The 20,311-nt window shown below is 43.4% G+C and overlaps 1 protein-coding gene across 13 annotated transcripts in view; it reads left to right on the top strand.

The window, feature by feature from the left end:
• Window positions 1-20,311, top strand: part of AKAP13 (A-kinase anchoring protein 13) — a 246,566-nt gene that overhangs the window by 201,657 nt on the left and 24,598 nt on the right. For all 13 annotated transcript variants that reach the window (XM_083713029.1, XM_083713022.1, XM_083713023.1 and 10 more), the window contains 6 exons: window positions 427-559; window positions 11,676-11,841; window positions 14,519-14,586; window positions 15,677-15,740; window positions 16,218-16,353; window positions 17,322-17,431. In XM_083713029.1, the coding sequence (XP_083569155.1) occupies window positions 427-559; window positions 11,676-11,841; window positions 14,519-14,586; window positions 15,677-15,740; window positions 16,218-16,353; window positions 17,322-17,431 (677 nt within the window). The remainder of the gene's footprint in view (window positions 1-426; window positions 560-11,675; window positions 11,842-14,518; window positions 14,587-15,676; window positions 15,741-16,217; window positions 16,354-17,321; window positions 17,432-20,311) is intronic.

Below are 20,311 nucleotides of genomic sequence, written 5' to 3'. Positions count from 1 at the left end.
TTGAGTACCAAGGCGTTTGAGAACCAAGGTACCACTGTACTGAGGAGGAGGAGGTTGCCGTTGCTGCCCCTTTGCTGCTGCCAGCAGAGCATGGTTTCTGAGCAGTGAATGGAATCCTCCAAAGGGTGGTTTTTCCTTTGGCAGATTCCTGAAAGTGCTCGCTCTCCAAACCAGCAGCTCCTCGTATCTGTGGTCTCCTTCCGCACAGGAGCATGGTCAGTACAGAAGAGTTGGCAGCTGCAGTTGTCATTAACTTAATGCTGGATTTATCACAAAAAAGATGAGCAATCTAAAGACACGAATGGGCTGGAATTCTTGGTAACATAGAACAGTAAAACAAAACAAAATCAGTTTCTGCTGTCTGAAGTGGGAAAGAGAAGGGGGTTCTGTGCGCTCCTTGACAATGTTGTGTCTCTTGGCTTCCAGCATCTGCGAGGAGAGCGGCAATTTCCTGCCTCCCAGCCCATCCAGAAAGGACTTGGACAGCAAAAGTGGAACGAAAGTCAGCCGCACGTTCAGCTACCTCAAGAATAAAATGGTCAGCAGTAAGAAGAGCAAAGTAAGTAGCTCCAGATGTTTGTGGCTCACTCGGCCTTGGCGGTTCGGCGCACTGAGCATGGCAGGAAGAGCGTGGAGGTTCATCTAGTGTTAAATATGAGATTCTCATAATCTGATGTTCTTTTCCTACATAATTTCTTCCCCCTCCGGTGGAGGGTACAAAACACTTGAACAGGTGGGTGGGTGTGCTTAGTTCCAGAGTAAGGAAGGATCTCTCAGCACAGAGAGCCAGAATGGCTTTGCTCTCAACAGCAGGTTTAGCAAATGACTCTTTCTTAACGGAAAGCTGCAGGGGAAGACGTGGCCATTTCTGATGGCTTCAGCTCCTGCCTCTTCATCTTGGCTGTCTGGTTTTAGGAAGGAGCTGGATGTCTACAAAGGAACTCTCTCTGAAAATATTGTGTGACGGGCACATCGATCCTGTTTTATCTTGCATGTATTAACTCTTCCTGTCACCTGCTCTGTTGGTGAAAATGTGAGACTCAGGGGAAAAGTCATACCACGTTTTGTGGTGGTATTGCATTAAGGTGTCAGGTTTGGAGGAGATGTTTTTTTTTTCTAGAAATACGTAATACTGCTTTTCAACATGTCATTCAGACCCCTGAGTTATCTTTATTGACTGTACTTCATGGTCAGAATGAAGATATTTTACTATTAGTTATTTATTGTTAGCAGTTGAAAACTTGTCAGAATGAAGATATTATTTATTGTTAGCAGTTAGACATGTTATAGCCCAGTTTTAAAAGGCTTGGAAGGGCCATCAAACCGGCTTGATAGAGAATTGGTCCTAATAGGGAAATTATCAACAAAATACGATTAGCTGAAGGCTAATAAAAATCAATTTCAAGTAAACAGGAGAGGTGAAAAAAGTGATTCCTGGATTGTATCATGTCATAGTACGGGTGATGGTGGTGGGATTGCATGGTTTGAATGTTTCCCTATTTGTGGGGGAACTTTGCCCCCATATTCAACTAGTCTATCACAGAGAAGTCTGCTGGAAACTCCATGCACAAGTAAGGCATTCCCATTCAGATAAAAGCTGGCTATTCGTGGCTGCTGGTGCCCATTGGTACTGCTAGGATTGGTGGCAGAGAGATCAAAGGTGCCAATAACAGGCAGAGCCAACTCATTCTAGTTCTGTCTTCATACTCCTGGTGTTTTGAAAGAGCGACAGAGACTAAGGGAGAGGACACTGGCAGGTAAGGCCACCCCTCCAGGATTGGCTGTAAGCAAGGAAGCAGCTGGGTTGAGGATGACTGAGGGCAGGCTGAGGTTAGTGGGGCAGAGCACCAGTCTCCACTGTTGATTATGTATTGCCTGGAAGTGTGCCCAGCATGCACAGGGTCATCAAGGAGGTATGGGTAATCCTGTGTATTTTGTACACCCAATAGCACCAGTAATCTGGTGCTTTAGAATGAATATGCTTCTGAATGCTAGTTTCTGGAAACCACAGGAAGGGGGGGGGTGCTGTTGCACTTAGTTGCTGCTTTGTGGGTTTCCCGCACACATTTGGGTGGCTGATTTGAGAACAGGATGCTGGCTAAGAGCTCTTCATCTGTTCTTAACACTGCCTGCACAGCCGTGTTCAGCTACAATCATAATCACATTAGTAATCAATGGGTAACCAGCTGTGCTTCTGTGGAATTGTCCTCCTATGTCTGTATTTCTCATAGACATGTTCTGAGAGTCAAGCGAGATCACCTGTCTCCTGCAACCCTTCTGCTCTTCTAAGAAATGCTGGTGGGAAGGACGTTTGTCAAGAGAGGTTTGGAAAGCTAAGCTTAACTTGGTCTTTCCCATGCGGTGTGCCAATAACTTCTCCTTTGGCAGAACTACGTGATCGCATTAGCGATAGTCCACAGCTAGGACACTGGAAGCAGACGACTGTAAGATGAGTACGGGCGATGCCTTGGAAGGATGATGTAAAAGTCAGGAGCTATAAAAGCAGAAGTTTGTCAGGCTTGTTTTTCTTCTTAAATTAAACCTTCAAAAAAAGGAAAACAAAGCCTTAGCTATAACAATTATTTCAGTATTAGAGCTGTCCATCCTCAAATTGCAAAAAACAACAAAGACACATTTCGATATAAAAAGGGGGTGGTAGTCAATTAAGTTTTACTACAGTAAACCCTTTGAAATTAATGGACCTGACTTAGGGCTTATCCACACTTTCCTCTGCTCTTTCTAGGCATGGTCTGTGCTTTAAAGCTCCATATCTGAGCATTCTTTCTTTTGCTCCAGAAACCGTTCTTTAAAGCTGAATTGGAGCAAACAGCAATCCAAGGAAAGCCCGAATTGAGGTTTGCTCCAGTTGAGCACTAAAGATCTGGTTTTTGCGGGGAAAGCTCCAGGGAAAACACACAGAGAGCTTTTAAGCTCTGCCTGGAAAGAGCGGAGCTAAAGGTAAGTATGGCTAAGCCCTTAATCATGTTCATTATTTTCAGTGGGTCTACTACACACAGAATTTCTTCCTTACAACTTTTTGTTTTTTTGAAGGGATTTGGTATCTTAAACATCACTGCATTGTCCCACAATTTTTCATACAATTCAGTAATCTAAAAAGGAATTTAAAAGTTAATAAGGAAAGAACCCAAAGGCTTGCATTATTCAGCAGAACAACTATTTGATAGGAAGTGGAGTTGCTGTGTATCGATAGCACTTTGGTTGCTATATACAACTTGAGTGTAAAAAGCTGCCTTAGTGTGCGGGTGATGATCTTTCCTAAAGATTACAACACTGTTAGACAAAGTTGTGCAAGGGACACTGGCTTCCTTTTGCGGGTGTGTGTGTCTCTTGTGTGTACAGACTTCGTGAGAGTTTGTCTGAAGGTGGTGAGAGGCGAAAACCACACTCCTTATTTCAAAGTGTGTGTGTGTGAGGCTGCTTTTCACGGACCATGCCCTTCCGTCACTCAACTGACATCACATGTGATGTCAGATGTGGGACAGGCAAAAGCTGTGGCTGTGAAGGAACGACCTTAGAGTCTGCTCCCAGTTTTCTCTTTGCAAGCACACTTTCCATTCAGCACTGTTTACCTTTGATGTTGAATGCAAGCTGCACAGCTTTTGGCTGGAGTCGGATCCACCTGATCTCAGGTGGTATCAGGTGATTGACAAGTGCGTGGTGGAGGGTTGACCACAATGTGATGTGGCCCTTTGGGCCCTGTGCAGTTTACTGCTCCTGTTTTAGCTATTTGCTGTGGAGGTCTCAGTTTCCATTGCCTTATGCAGGTTATGCCTTTATGAGAGAACATTCAATAAACCACTTAGTTTGCTTTGCACAATGTTCCATGAAGCTGGTTAGACATTCTTAAAAATAAAATGTTCAGGGTACAGCAAGTGATATTGCACGTACATATAACAGCTTAGGTCCCAGTTGCTTTATCAGTTCAATCGATTTCACAGCCAGGCTTTCTCCGGATTATAGTCAGAAATTGTTACTGTACCATACACAAAGCAAGTGATTTGTGGATTGAAAAAAGAACAATTTAAAGTAAAAGCTTCATTGCTTAAAACTGGGGGTGGGAAGACCTTTCCTCCCCCTGATGTGGCTGGACTACAACTCCCATCATCCTTTACCATTGGCTATGCTAGCTGGGGGACGCAGGTGGCGCTTTGGGTTAAACCACAGAGCCTAGGACTTGCTGATCAGAAGGTCAGCGGTTCAAATCCCCGCGACGGGGTGAGCTCCCGATGCTCGGTCCCTGCTCCTGCCAACCTAGCAGTTCGAAAGCATGTCAAAGTGCAAGTAGATAAATAGGTACCGCTCCGGCGGGAAGGTAAACGGTGTTTCCGTGTGCTCCTCTGGTTCACCAGAAGCGGCTTAGTCATGCTGGCCACATGACCCAGAAGCTGTACGCCAGCTCCCTTGGCCAATAAAGCGAGATGAGCGCCGCAACCCCAGAGTCGGCCACGACTGGACCTAATGGTCAGGGGGCCCTTTACCTTTATGCTAGCTGGTGTTGATGGGAGTTTGAGTCAAACAGCACCTGGAGAATCCTCACCCTTGGCTTAAACAAATTATTTATAGATTTATTACATTTATATCTGACCTTTCCTCCAAAAAACCTCAACAGTTTCCCTCTCCTCATTTTATCCTCACAACAACCCTGTCATGTAGTTTAGACCAAGACACAATGAGTGTCCCAAAGCCATCCAGTGACCTTTATGTCTGAGTGAAGGATTTGAATTCTTGATCTTTTGGTCCTGGTCCCAACATTCTAATGCCACACTCAGAAGAATGGTCCTCATCTTGAAGCAGAGCTACATGTTGTAAGGAACCAAGGCTGGGCTTCTTCTTAAAACTGTAGCTGTGCTGAGATTTCTCTCACTGCACCCCCAAAATTCCAGTAACTTAGGGGCATGGAGCCTGCGGTACTCCAGTTGTTGGTGGGCTCCATATTGTCTTCTTGTTGGCTATGTAGGTTAGGTCTGATGGGAGCTGGAGTCCCACAACATCTGAAGAGCCATGGGTTCTCCATCCCTGTGTTACTGAATTGTGTGTGTGTGTGTGTGTGTGTGTGTGTGTAACTGGAGTCAAGCGTAGGTCAGCAATCATAGCAAAACACTGAGGCCAGTGAAGTTAAATCTTTATTTAAGAAACCAAAACAGCACAAGTCTAGTGATCCCAGCAGCTTGTCCCAGTAGGTCTTGCTCCAACAAGGCAGTTACGAGGACTGAAGGTCCCTGCCTTCTCACCACGTCCTAAAGCTCCTCCTCTCCAGTGTCTTTCCCAAGCAGTTGCAAACAGTGCCTGTGCGCAAGCCCCCTCTGTTCTGCCCTCTTTGCATGTTCTAGGAGACCAGGGGTAGGGGAGCTGGTTGCAGCAGGAGGGGGAGACTCCCTGGCATCTTCCGTAGCCTGTCTCCTGACCCCACTCCCCTTTGCCACAGCTTCTTCCTGCTCACCAAACACAGTTGCCTCTTCAGTTTCTGACGCCACCTCCTCCCAGTCTGCTCCTCCTTCTCCCTCTGACCACTCATCGTTGCCCCACCACCCTTGGCTCTGAGCCTTCTTCCCCTGGGGAAGTTCCCCAGCCAGTGCCCTCCACCACTTCTCTGCACCCAGCCAGTTCATGACAGCGTCTGTCTCATCATGGCCGCCTGTGTCAGCCGCATATGCTATCCCTGTGCTAACTTCTCATGTGCACTCCCATGATGTCAGGAGCAGGGAGCTTGATGAATGCCCGCCACTTGAGGTGGTCATCATGGGCTCCCTCTAACATGAAGTCCACCATCAGTTAAAGAACTCCTGGTTGTGTTCTGACAGTTTCAACCATCACACATAGGCAGAGCTTCCTTCGTCTTGAATTGCTGGAGGCATTGGCTTTTTCTTGTGTTTTTAAATTTTTTCTTGTGTTTTTAAATCTTGTGTACGGGTGTCCTTTCCCCTCTTTTCTTTCTGTTTCAAGAAAAAAAAACCTCTCAAAAGAGGAAGTGAAACAGGAAGTCTCTTTTCAGTGCCTGCTTTTAATATTGCAGGTTGCCGTTACCATCTTCTTAAAGATGCAGCTATTTCTTTTGGAACTGGCTCTGTACCTGAAAATTGCATAGTGAGCAGTGCAAATCATTACAGTCTGCTGGTTTGGCACCAGCAATCGGAAATTATTATTAGCAATGGTGTGAGATAAACTCTTGTTGTTCTCTCTCTCTCTCTCTCTCTCTCTCTCTCTCTCTCTCTCTGTGTGTGTGTGTGTGTGTGTGTGTGTGTGTCAGAGAGAGCGCACTTCCTCTGCACTCATCTACTACTTTTTCTAAATTTCTTTAAAATCTCTCAGAGATAACAGCTGTCACCTCTCTAGCATCGGAAGGGTTAAGATCCTCTTCGAGGAAACTCGCAAGAAACAGCCCTTCCTTCTCCCCTCCCTCCTTCTCTTGCTCAACTTGTTTCTGACTTCCTTTCCCCCAAACTCCCTTACATGACAGCAGCCTTAGCAGCAAGCAAGGAGGGTTTTCTCCCCACACACCCCGCACTAACCTTATGGATGGATAGGTGTCCGGCGTTGCTCTTCTCTCACTAATATCTCTGAGAAACATGTCCCTAAAATGGAACAGATTATCCGACGTACCCCAGATCACGGTGAGGCTGATCGGACGGTGGCACTTGGAGGTAAGAGTCTGTGTCTCGCCATATAAACGAAGGAAGCGGCCTTCTACTGAAACAGACTATTGGGCCATCTACCTCAATACCTCAGTCTACCTCAAAGGCTCTCCAGGGTTTCAGACAGGGGATACTCTCAGCGATACCTGGAGGAAGATGCTAGGGATTGAATCTGGGACCTTCTGCCTGCAGAGCAAATGTTCTACCACTGAGCTACGGCCCTTGGATGCTGAGGCTTGTGTGTGTGTGTTAAACACAGAAAGCATTAGTTGGTTATGCCTGATTTGGAGGCTGATGTCTTGAAAGTCCAGGTTTGTCTGTCCAGTGGAACAAATCCTCCAAAAACGTTTTTTTTCATTCTGGTGCGGCCTGAACTCTCATGCCATCTCTATTGGATTTGGAAGAAGATTCCATTTTATCTGCTTTCAATGATGGGTCGCAGGTTTCTTTAAAAAACAAACAAAACATTTTTGATGGGTGTTTTGAAAAGGCCTTTTCCATTGCTGAAGCTGTTATGCACCATTTCCTGTTTTCTAACTGAAGCCAGTGTCTGCTTGCCTGCCTGCCTGTCTCTCTCTTCTCTCTCCTCCTTCCACCCCCCTTTTCTCTCTCATTATTGGAGTGAGGCTGGTCCTAAACCAAACAAAAGCCATACAATCCCTTAAAAACAAGGGCTATGTTTGTTGGGGAATTTAGAATCTTGGGGCTTGCTTTGGTCCTGCTGGCTGAGAAGCAAAGCGCTCAGGTAAAAGATACATTTTTAATGGACAAATGGATGCTTAAAGTCCTGGAAGTGAGAGATTGTTGACTCACACAGAAGCCTCCTTGAGCCATAGGTGTTGAGAAGAAAACTTAGAATTCACGCTGCGCATGTAGGCGTCTTGTTAGCCTCTTTGAGTTATCCGTGCTCTTTGATGTCAAAAGGAGAAGACGGGATTAAGCAATAATGCTACTTAGTGTTTACACAGTCTTTTCAGAGCGTTCAAAGCATCTCAAAACATATTAACTGAGTAATTCTTGCAACAGCTGCCTTCAATAAGTTGGTGTTATTTACCCTCTCTTGTTTGTTTGCTTTTTGTAAAAATTCGACATCGCACCCGTCATTTCAATTAGGCGTCTTACAAGTATAGAATAGAACAGTTCTTCGCAGTTACAATATATGGAGCCAGTGTGGCACAGAGCTGGGGAGCGAGGCAGTTCTGAGTCCAGATTGCTATTCAGCCGTGAAACTCACTGGAAGACCCTCAGCTGAAATTCCCTGTGACCAACACAAACTACCTCTCAGGCTTGTTTTGAGGACACAGTAGGGATCAGCAGCCATTAACACTTAAAAGCTGTGGAACATTGAGACACCTTGGCAAATAAAAAGGCCTTTGCTTGCCAAGGATTCATTACCAGGCATGTCTCTCTGTGGGGAGAGTTCCGTGACTGTAGTGCCACCACCGAAAAGGCCCTTTCTTCAGTCTCAACTCATGTCACCTCAGACGGACAGAGGCCTCCGAAGATAATCTCAATACTTGGGCAGGTTCATTTAGGCATAGATGACAGTCCTTAGGTAACCTGGGTCCTAAACCAGCAAACAGGCAGCTAACCAGTGACAGTATTTAAGAACCGTTCTGGTATGTTCTTTCAAAACTGGTCTCAGCCAACGCTCTAGAAACTATATCATGGCCCTCCTGGATTTCCCAAATAACCTCCTACAATGCATTAGAAGAGCTCTGTTGGATCAGGCCAGTGGTCCATCCATCTAGCCTGCATCCTGTCCTCACAGTGGACAACCAGATACTTGTAGGAAGCTCACAATCAGAACCTGACTACTACAGCATCACTCTCTGCTTGTGATTCTGAGCAACTGGCATTCAGAAAGATATTACCTTCCCAATGGCTATGCTTAATCTGGCCCAAGCTTGCTCTGTTCAGGAAGCGTTGAAGATAAGAGAAATGTGTGTCGTCAGGCCACTTAGTAAGTTCATGACGAAGGTAAAATTGTAAATTTCACGATGTTAGCCACCACACCAAGCAACTTTCTTCCAGCATTCTTGGGTCTAGTTCTCACTGATGCAATAAACCTCCATCTGGGTTGTACCTTTTCAGTCAGGTGGGGGCCTGCGTGACAGAATGCCTCTCCTTATAAAAAGCACTTACTTTACATAGAAAACTTGCATGTCAGAGACAAGGATTTCAGCCTAGCCTTTTCTGTGTAGGTTTTTGGGGTTATCCGTGCATGAGAGAGAAAGTTCCATCCTTTGAGACCCCACGTGGTTCAGCACAGATTCATGTTCAACACAGTGAGGCAGAAGGACTGTTTGTAAAATTAGATTTTATTCAAGATTTTCTTGTGTAACAAACAAACAAATGGGGTTAAATTAGCAGAAGGGCTGCTTGAGAGTGAGATTAAAGTTCCTCAAACGTTGTGTGCAGATCATGTTGCGGGGGGGGGGCAGGGACACAAGGTGTGCGAAAGGCAGATGCAAAAAAGAGCAAAATTTCTTCCTCGTCACTGTTACTTGGGGGGGGGGGTGAAAGTGTATTTCCTTTTGCTCCAACTTGTTTTTGCAGACTGAAGGATCTCATTTGAATCCTGAGAATGGCAACGTTGTAAATTCCTAGTCCTCAGTGTTCCTGATACTACTGAATATTTTAAAGCAGCAGTGCCCAGTGTAGTTGTTCTTTGTTCCAGTGATTTATTGGGGGTGGGGGTGGGCTACGTTCTTCACCCAGCAATGTCTCTCCCAGATTAAAATTCACGATTTGTATCATTGATAGGAGTTCAATAGCAACGAAAGCTTCCGTGGTTTCTGAAAAGAAGTAAGTTTTGGATTGAAACTGGCTTGACAGCGAGTGTAGTTTTCAGCAACTCTTGGCAATGTGTTTGGCGAGGGTAGCCAACATGGTGCAGTCTGGAAACTGACAGGCTTCCATCAGCCAGCCAGCATGGTCTAATTTAGGGAAGCTTTTAATGTTTAATGTTTTATCGTGTTTTTAATATTCTGTTGGGAGCTTCCCAGAGAGGCTAGGGAAACCCAGCCAGATAGGTGGGGTATAAGTAATAAATTTTTATTTTTATTTTATTTTATTTTATTTATTATTATTATTTTATTTTTTATTATTTTATTTTATTTTCTAATGGCCAGGGATGGTGGGAGTTGCAGTCTAGCAACATCTGGAGGCATTACGCAGGCTACCCCAGGTTTAAGGCCACAGTCAAAGCATCTTTGCTTAGTAGCCTCCACTACTCTCCCAAGTCATTGCATCCTTGGAATCAGGGTAGCAAAGGCTCAGGATAAAACACCTATGGAAGCCACAGCAGACAAGCAGCCCACATTTACTTGAAAGTAAGTCTCACAAAATTCAGTGGTGCTTACTTCCGAGAAAGTGTGTTTACAGAAGGATTGATGTTTCAGATAGGCCTGGTTGAAAGAAGGATCGCTTGCTACAGCTGTATAAATTTGCATTCTCGCTTTGGAATGTAGTGCTTGAAATGAGGCTGATAAGACTTCCCTCAGGGGTTACAGTCAGAATTGTAGGTATGCGCTGTGCTCCTCAAGACACTTAGGATTGAATTCAGAGAGACATGGAGATGCAGAATTACCTAGCAAGTTACCAAGATTTGCATGTGTCATCCAGGGGGCTCAGAGCTTTTCCTCCTGAAGACTGCAGGGCTTGCCATAATTTTTGTAGCCATTCTGCTATCGCTGCCAACCCTTTCAGCTTCCCTTCTGCAGTTAACTGTGTCGCTGCCGCGCAGGCAGACGGATAGAATTAAACAGACTTGCAAATCATCTTTTGTCCTCCAAAATACTATTTGAGGTCCGTGGCTTGACAAGTGCCATAAATGTCTGCCGATTCATACCAAATATGAGCGAGTTCATCAGTCATAAGAACATAATAAGGAGTCTGCTGAATCAGACCAAATTGGGCCCATCTATCCCAGCATCCTGTTCTTACATTGACCAATTGGATACCCATGGGAAGCTCAGAAGGAGGACTTGAGTTCAGTAGTACTCTCTCCCCTTTTGATGGTCAACAACAGGTATTCAGAGGCATAATGCCTTGCCCCTGACAGTGGAGGTAGACCATTGCCCTATGGCCAAACAGCCACTGATAGCCTTATCCTGCATTAATTTATCTAATCTCCATTTTTTAAAAAAACAAACAAACCAAAAAACCACCTAAGTTGGTGGCTATCACTGTGATAGGCACCCACTATTTGTGCTTTCCAGAAGCAATTAAAAACATGTTTCTTTGGAATGGAGGTCTTTCGTGGACTACTTAAAAAAGCATTAGAGTCAAATGAAATTGCGAGTGGGATTCGAGATAAAAGCAAGTGGAAGAAAAACGACAAGATAATCGTAATAGAGGATTTTTGGTTGTAGATAAAGATAAAATGCAGAAGAAAAGGTTTGAACAAAAGCACAGTGGAAGTGAGAGTGGGAAGTCAACTTGTGAAATAATGTAATTGTTTGATTTGAAGGTTATTGTGAAAATGTTTGAAAAATTTTATTTTACACACACACACACACACACATTTTCTTTCAACAGGCTTTTTCAGCTAGATGAAAATATCTCTCCCGTAGATGTTTGCTTTGTGTTGCTTTTAAACCTAGCTTGTGATTTTTTTGTACTTAAAAACAACCACCACCTAGTTTAGCTGTTTTTATGATACGTTTGTAAATTGCCTTGACACACGCAAAGAAAGGTGATTCATAAATTAATAAAAGTGCAATAGTAAAAAATCTTACAGGAGTGAATGTCCACAGGCACTTGCAAAGGTAAATACTTATAGCCTTGGTCATGTGGCTGATTCAGATGTGCCTCATTCTGAGTGTCCACAGCCAATGACTCAGGACTGAGCTTGGTGTGAGATAGGATGGGAGGTGAGAATACCTGTGGTGTCCAGTGATAGGGCTCCCAAATATGTTTTCCCTCAGGTGAAAAGTGTCTTATACACACACAGAACAAAGAGCTCGTTGTCTTTGGGGTTTCCCATCCTCACACATTTCTTTTCTTTCTTTCTTTTAGGAAAAAGAGAAAGATAAGGAGAAAACAAAAGAGAAGGACAAAGACTCCAAGGAAAAGGACAAGAAGATGATAAACGGGCACCTCTTCAGTGCCACCCCGACGGTGGGGCCTATCCATTGTTGCCACTGTTTGAAGCCTTTTAACAAGGATTCCTTTGCCTGTGCAAGTGAGTGGCATTTTTCTGCCCTGTGTGGAGCATTATTTTCCAATCAAAATGTAGATGGGTGATGGTGAAATTAACAAAAGTGGCTGCCATTTTGGTCCCAGAGAGCAATTTAATAGACTCCAAATTGGTTCCAACAATAAGGCCAACACCAGGAACAAGCCAAATTTATTTATTTTATATCTTGCCTTTATGTGTTATCCGCCCAACAACCTTGTGATGTAGGTTAGGGTGAGAGTTGGTGACTGGCCACAAGGTGACCCATTGAGCTCCATGGATGATTTGGGAGATTTGAATCCAGTCTTCACCCAGTGCTAAGCATTGTACAAAGTAAACAGTAGCAAAGAAACAAGGACAACAACAAAAAATCATTTTAAAAAATCCAGTGTTCTGTTGCGGAGTTAGAGAGTGTTGGACTTAGACCAGGGAAATCTGGGTTCAAATGAATGGATGACCTTGAGTCAGTCTTAGCTTGCAAGGTTGTGGATATAAAAATGGGGGTGCTGTTCTTTGTTAGAGTCCTGGTGTGTCATTCCCCCCCCCCCCAAGTTGAAATCAGGAGGTGTTTGAATGGTTCAGTGTCAGGAGGGCTGAAAACCTTTGCCCTTGGTGTATGACATCATTGCAAAAAACAAAAATCTGTTTTGCAGTCAGGACCATTTTCATATGGAAGTATTCATTAAAATCCTTGCTTTCCTGTTCTGATTTTGCATACCTCTGCTAATGACCTTCTTGAGTGCAATGCATTCATTTTCAATCACTTCTCACACATCTAGTAGTTCTGGTCTTCAGTTTATATGCTTACTAGTTCGTTCACATGACCGGGCAAAAGGTTATTCCTTTCAGAATGTAAAATTCTGTTTAGTGATATGGGTGAATACTGAACTGTTAAGTCGTTGTGTATGGAAGTAGCCAGAGACAAATTCCCTCCTCCTTTCATTCCAGGAAACATAGCACCAAAATCAGGTCAAACTTATTATTATTATTATTATTATTATTATTATTATTATTTCCAGAAAGAAAATGATGGCCTTACACCTAACAAGTTAGTTTCCTGGGGGAGGAGGTGTTCAGAAGGGGAATAGAATATTCCTTGCATAGTCCCTTTTAAAACCTAAGAATTCTGACCCTTGCGCCAGGGCTTTTAAAGTCAGCATGTGCTGTGAGCCCTTAATCAAAATGGGTTTGGGTTCAAGTGAGGCTTTTGAGCAAAATAAATAAATAAAACAAAGCTATCTGTTAAACGGACATTGGGTTGGGGGATCTATACCTGACTCACAGGTTGTGACGCAATTCAGTATTTTCCTTTGCATAATCGCCTAACGTGTGCAATGTCAAAACTGAGCCACGTTATCTCCATGGGGCATTTCCTTGTCTGAGAACCTGAAGTTGCTGGTTTGTTGCTATTGACTCAGGTGAAAATGCAAAGGTTAACCGATTAGACGTTTTTCTGTTGCCCAACCAGTATTGACTGTGGTGATGACGAGGATTATGAGAAACGAAAGTAGCTCGGCTTTCTTCGCAGCCACCCCCAAAGTGTTGTATGCATAACGTAGCACCGTAGGACTTGTGATGGGAAGAGTTGACAACTTATTCTGATGCTCTGTGACAACACATAACATTTCTCTCCCCCAAGAAGCTCAGAGCAGAAATGGAAAAACATAGCTAAGCTGGGCAGCTAGTTTGGACAGATAACAGCTCCCATAAGTGCTCATCTTGCCCAGGAGCCAGATTGGCTGTAGGACTATTTACAAAAACATTGTAAATTGTATGAGTGTTAAGAAAGATGCAAGACTGTAAATAACATGGCACCACTAAGCTAGTTGAAAAGATTATGAAGATAAGTGAAATTTAAGAAAAGATAAATTTTGGATAAATATTATGTCTAAATTAAGTACTTAAGGTTTGGATAAAAGTATCTAAAGTTAGGGACACAATATTGGAAAATTATAAAATAAGAATTGAAACAAGGTGATAATTTGCTGGTTAAAGTTTTATAAACCAGGAACGCAGGAACGAGAGATGTGAGGAAGTCCAAAAAGCGAAGAAAATATGGTTATTATCTAATTGATTCGGTTGTGGTATGCTTTTTGTATAAGATGTAAGTGTTTTTTCTTTTTTTTCTTTTTTGTTCTCTTTTTTATTGTATTAAGAAAATCTTTAATAAATATTTAAAAAACAACAACAGATTGGCTGTAGCTGTTTTATCACAAATTCTCTATGATGGCAAGCCCAGGTGTGATGGCATAGGGCGTGTGTATAGCAAGACCAGTGCTCCTTGTGAGTTCTGCAGAGGAAGGAATGGGAAGTGAGTTTTGGGTACCTACAAATTGCAAAGGGTTCCTTTACTGGAAATCTGAGTAGTAAGGGAAGGGGGAATGGAGAATGTCTCTATTTACTTTGATGTTGGTCCATTGGCTTTCTTTTACATCTCATTTCCTGCTGAACTTGATATTTCCCTATTCTTCTGCATTTTAAAGTTGGAAGATTTGGTGGCAGGATGCTAGGAGGAGTCCGTCTTTCTTTCTGGTGGCATAAATAATTAACATGAAAGAAAGCAAATTTTAGCTGTCCCGATGGCTGCTGGGCACCTAAGGAGGTCTGAATTGTTAAACTCTGAAGACCATCATGAGAAACTAGGCAAATACTGACATGTGCTGCTGCCCTTCATTTTATACAGGTTGTGGTATTCTGGTCCATAAAAACTGCAAGGAGAGCGTGGTTGCTTGTGCCAAAGCCAAAATGAAGGTAAGAATGGTCTTGTTTCCTTTTGTGCAAAAAAAAAAAAGACAATTATCCAAAATTTTCTGTTTGTACCTAGAAATTGTATGGTAGTAATACGACCAGGATGTCTGGAGCACAGACCTCTGCTTTTTAGAAGAGCAGGTTTTCTCTGTCTTGAAAAATCTCACGTCTTCTGCTGTTTTTAAATGTTTGTTTATTCAGTATTTTTTTTCCTACTGCGGAACTCAAAGTGACCTACAAGAATAAACAAACATACATTAAAACCAGTTTAAACAGAGAAAAGTATAAACCTCATTCCCATTTTGAAAAGGCAGGACTTAAACATTGCATTCCCTTAATAAGACAGCAGATAATTAAAAGTCAGAGGTCTAGGAGAAATTGTATTTGCCTGTCACCTAAAGACAGGTAGATAATTTTTTGTACTTCTTGATTGTAAACCACTTTGAGGTTTGTTTGGTTATTTTTTACAAAGTGGTTTACAAATCCCTAAGAGATTTACAACCATAATTTAAGACATGCAAAAAGTTAAAACCACAATATGTAATGATAGCGCCAGACGAGCTTCTCTGGAATAGCATTCCACAAGCAGGGAGCCACCGTTGAAAATGCCTGTTCTTGTTTTGCTGCTCTCCAGACCTCCCATAGACTGGGCACATGGAGAGAAGCCTTAGATGAGGATTTCAGGGTCCGTATCAGTTCATACTGGGGGCAGTTCATACATTGGTTTCCAGCCCTGGTTCTTGCATATGTGAGAACAAACTTTGGTTCATCATCATGGTTAGCTTGCACAAAGCAAACCATGGTTGGACATATTTATTCTGTTGATTTATATACCGCTTAACTACAGAGGCCTCTCAAGCAGTTTTCAAAAGTTCAGTACAAAAGAGTAAAAATCCACTTAACCTGTAGAAGCAGAATTCAGTTAAAATGTCTGCTGGAATGAAACAAAAGTCTTCAGAATACTAACAAGTTGGCTGTGGCACGTTTTAAGGGTAAATGTGGAGGTGCCTGTGTATGTTTTAAGCTCCTTCAACAAATTGTTTCTAATGCAGAGTAGCAATTCATTTGTTCTCTTTATTCTTTCCATCTCCAGAAAGGAGGAGGCCTTCTAGTCAATGATACTTCCTCGTTACCTACAGTAATTATGAGAAATAAGCGTGAGTACCTTTTTTCCCCCCTTCCTTCTTTACTTCTCACTGCAGCACCTCAAAAGTTGGCACCGGGGCTTTTTTCCCTTCTCTTTTTGTAATTATGGCATAGAACAGGTTGTATGTGCTTTAAGATCATGAGCAGAGTATAAGGTGGTAGCTAGTGCTGGTCACATTGCTAACATAGGCTCATTAATTTCAGCTGGTCTACTCTGGAGTAGGACTTTTCCAACATATGTATATATTTTTCTTACCTTGGTGGTGCATGAATTCTGAACGTTGTGCTGAAAATGCAGCTGCAAAGCTTTGTAGTTATGTCTGTTCTTCTTATACCACTTGTGATTGCCGTGTGTGTGTTGTTTAATTCTGTGTTTTTCACTTGTACTGATGTGTATTTTTATTCACGTTATTGTCAGTTGTTATAAAATTCTCACAGGCCTGTTGACTGTAACTGAAGAGATGCTGACAATATGTCCCCCTTTGCAGCCTCTCAGCCAAAGGAGAGACCTCGATCTGCAATTCTAGCCCCTGATGAGAACACCGTGACCTCCATGTTCAATAGCAGGCGATCCCAGCATAACCCTTCCCTTTCGAAAAGTGTGTCCATCCAGAACATTGCTGGGTAAGGGTCATTCTTTCTGGGCAGGTACATTTGGCGCTAATAAGTACATGATCTGATGAGTTGAACAGTGAATAGAGGCACAACTCAAAGGAAGAGCCTGTGAAGAAAATCCCAGGCTTAGTTCCTGGTTATTATTATTTTGCAATTGGAAGGATTTTAAGTGGCAGGGCTGCAAGAGAACCCTGCCTGAATCTCTGGAGAACTGATGCGAATCAGAGTGGAGAGCGACTGCCTAGATGAATCAGTAGTTTTACTCCTCTGTACATGGTTTCACTTTGGGGTGGAGAAGCTACAGGCAATGGGCCAGATTTGACCCAACATGGATTTCTGCCCAACCCTGTCTACCTGTTGCTATATGTCTCTGTGTACCATTATATGTAGGGGGTAGGTAGAGACACAGCTGGATTGACTACACAACAGAATCACCCATGGGGGAACTCTCTCGCACAGAGCTGGTCCCTGCAGAAAGCCTCTTATTCTGCTGGTCCCAAACATTGTGCAAAGGACTTTGACAGATGGGTAGGACAACCCAGCTATCAGTTACTTGGTGTCATAATGTCAGGTGATTAACAGGAGGTTTGCCCTGTCCACCTGTCAACGTTGGTCCATGAGGATGGGGACGACAACAATATGGCCCACCAAGCCAAAAAGGTTCCTCACCCTTGTAAGACAACCTGGTGTGTTGAGTGGAGGTTTGCACCTTTGTATGGTGCGATGATTTAAAGTATGGATGGGGAACCTGTGCTCCTCCTCTAGATTTACTAGACTGCATCCCTCATCAATCCTAGCTAGCATGCTATTGGAGGAATGGGGGTTGCAGGGGAGAAGAGGGAGGCAGCTGCCCCTTCCCCATCTCATATCGCACTCTCCCTGCATTCCTCAGTGGAGACCCAGGTTTCCTGAGTCAGCTGTCCAGCAAAGGTAAAATTCTGAATGGCCTGTTCTTTTCTGCCTCTTTGTTCCTCCAGAGTTGGGAATGATGAAAACATACTTTCATGGAAGTTCCTCTCCCAGTCAACGGACTCCTTGAATAAAATAAGCCGGGTAAACGAATCCATGGAGTCATTAACAGATGAAGGTAAGTGGCAGCAGTAAAACAGGCTCAAGTAGTGATCATAAGAAGAGCCGCCTGGATCAGGCCAATGGCCCTTCTAGTCCAGCATCCTGTGCTCACAGTGGCTGAAATCAGCAAGCAAGATTCAACTGCAAGTGGTGATGGTTTGAAGCTTCATATGTGTACAAAATGTCCTTGAAAACATCCACCAAATCAAATTTGGTCTATTGTAGACTGCCTCCTGATGGACTAGTTTTACTATGTGCAAATATATTATTGGAGGTTTGTCCAACTCCCAAGAGACTGTGATCTATTCCCAGTGTGGGTGTGGGAGGATTGACTGGAGTTGTTGAGCTTTTTGGAGGACGACGACTGACAAATAGCCAAATAGCATCCGGTGCTACAGCCTAGACACAAGATTATTGCCTCAGTTAGAACTTGGCTCCAAATTTAATTGTGGCTAGCAATTATGATTAGGGGTTTCACTTTTATAATACAATTCTCACACTCTTATATACCGGTCTGGTTTGCATGTCATGGTGATCCAGTCCTTATTCCTGGAGAGGCATTGCACCCACTTTGCTCCTTCCTGGTTTTTTTTAATCACAGCAAGGCAGCTAAGCCAAGGTTTGATTTACCGTATTTACTCAAATCTAACGCCCACCTTTTTTTGGCCAAATTACATAGAGAAAATTAAGGTGCGCATTAGATTCGACGGCACATTTACATTCACCAGCAGATCCTTTTTTTGTTTCGTTTCAAGGTTTTGAAAACTGAGGTGTGCATTAGATTTGATGGCTCATTAGACTCGAGTGAATACGGTACTAAGTCACCTGAGCCCAGGATCATGGTTTAGCATTTTCCTTCTTAACCACAGCCTAAAAATCACAAGCCAAACCTTCACTCCAGATTGTGGATAAGGGGGAGAGATCTTAACCACAATCACAGATTTGAAAAGTGTGCTAAACTAAACCTTGGCTTAGTTGCTGCAACTTACTAAGCTAAAAGGATGAGGGAGAAGAGTGGCTACAATCTCCTCCTTGGGAGACCACACGTGGTTTGGGTTAGTATGTGACTGCTGCCACTATGTGGCCTGCTATCTTTTCATAGTTCCCAAATCAAATGATTACTTTTTCTGTTCAATGTCTGAGTAGGTTGTTTTGGACCTGGAAAGCAAATTTCTTTGTGCGCCAGGACATAGCCCATCCGTTAATTCATTTTATCTAGGCACAGCTAAGACACACAGAATGGTGTCCTTTCAAGCAGCAGCGAGCAGTGGCTGCTTTGGTAGTAGATAGTTTTTTTCTAAAATTGTATTCAGAGGATAAGTAAGCAGTTTCCTGCTCTCTCTTGCTGTGCAATGTGCTGCTATGCTGGATAATCCTCGGCTCCAGGCTCATCTGTTAATTGCTTTCATAGCTCGAATTTGCAGGCTTCGCAGAGCCCCTTTCAACCATTCTGTTAATTTCACCAGAGTAAACAAAGGCGGATAAATTGCACCTTAATTACAATGCAATTACATGTCATTACATAAATGGTTCGCTCTTGGAGATATACACTGTAATTGCGGATTTACTAAGCATTAACTACCAAGTAACTTATGGAAGACTTTTGAAAAACAAAAGGGGGGTAAAAGAATTACATGGTTACCCGAATGGAGTTTAATGGTTCTACAAACAATCATCTCAATGCTCGGTAATGTGATAAAGACATCAAAGTAACCTTTAGCCAGTCAGATTTTACTGTGCAACAGCATCATGTACTCAGACCACACTGAGGGTATTCCTTCTTGCCTGCACTCAGAATGGGATAAAAAAGACCCTTCCCCAAAATTATTGCTTGGGGAGGTTCCCTTTGCCCTGTAAAATGCACCACCCTTCCTCTGTTCATCTCTACTAGTTACTTCTCCCGTCCAATTCACATAATGATGCTTTCCATATTGGAAACCATGAATGCAATTAATGGCTGTAGCTCTCCTTGTTTGGTCAACTTCCAAGCCCCTGTGGTGTAAAGCTGAAGGAGAGTAAGCTTCAGTAGGAGCAGTTCAGCTGAAGAGGCTGAGTGCAGATTTTGGAGACCCAATAAAGGCCTGGACTCTACCGGGAGAGTTCCCAGGGAAGTCGCAAAATGCTTGCTGACTCTGCTGTGTCCTCGGTTGAGTCCTTACATCCTTAGGCAGGGCCTGATGCCTCCCAGAGCCTTGCCTCTTGAACTAAAGTGCACTAAATTGTAAGTGGTGCATTGGAATGGCCTCGGTGGTGCTCTTGTCTTTCCCAGTGGAAGATAAGCAAGCCACCGGCAGAAAGAACTAGCTGGGATGGAGAGAACAGAGCCTCAATGCTAGCTTCCTTGCATATGGGTCTCTGTTACTTACTAGGAGAGAGCAGGTCAAGGTGTTGAGAAGGGTGAGGCGAAAGCACTGACAGAGCCAACCTAGTACATTTTCATTGTGCTGAACCGCTTCTGGGTGGTGGGTGGAACAAGTTCATGTGCTCAAATCCTGGCTCAGTAAGCCAGAATATTTGTGAGCTCTGGGCAGCCATGTTACCCCTTTGCTCCCACTTGACTCTTCTGTTCATGGAAGTGGGGAAGCAAATTAGGGAGCTGCACTTTTCCTTTATGTGTGAACTGGCCTATGAAGCTGTGATCTAAAGCTGGCTTCCAGCTCTTGGTTTTTGTGTGTGTGTTTTTTAATCTTTGAACCATAGTTTCCAGCTTCCTCTCTTGCACGAAGGGGCTGTATGAGGAAGCACAGAGGGTCAAGCGCATCCTGGATTATTAAGCCAGGATTTGATTGTCTGAAGCTCCCCACCCAAAAGGTCTGAGTTGCTTTTCCAAAGTTCAGGATCCGCTAACTCAGATTCTGACATGTCTTCAAGGAGGTTCTATGAATTCTGCAATCCT

Source organism: Podarcis gaigeae, assembly GCF_964106915.1.
Source record: "Podarcis gaigeae genome assembly, chromosome: 14".
Classification (NCBI taxonomy): Eukaryota; Metazoa; Chordata; class Lepidosauria; order Squamata; family Lacertidae; genus Podarcis; species Podarcis gaigeae.
This window is presented reverse-complemented; position numbering and strand designations above follow the sequence as displayed.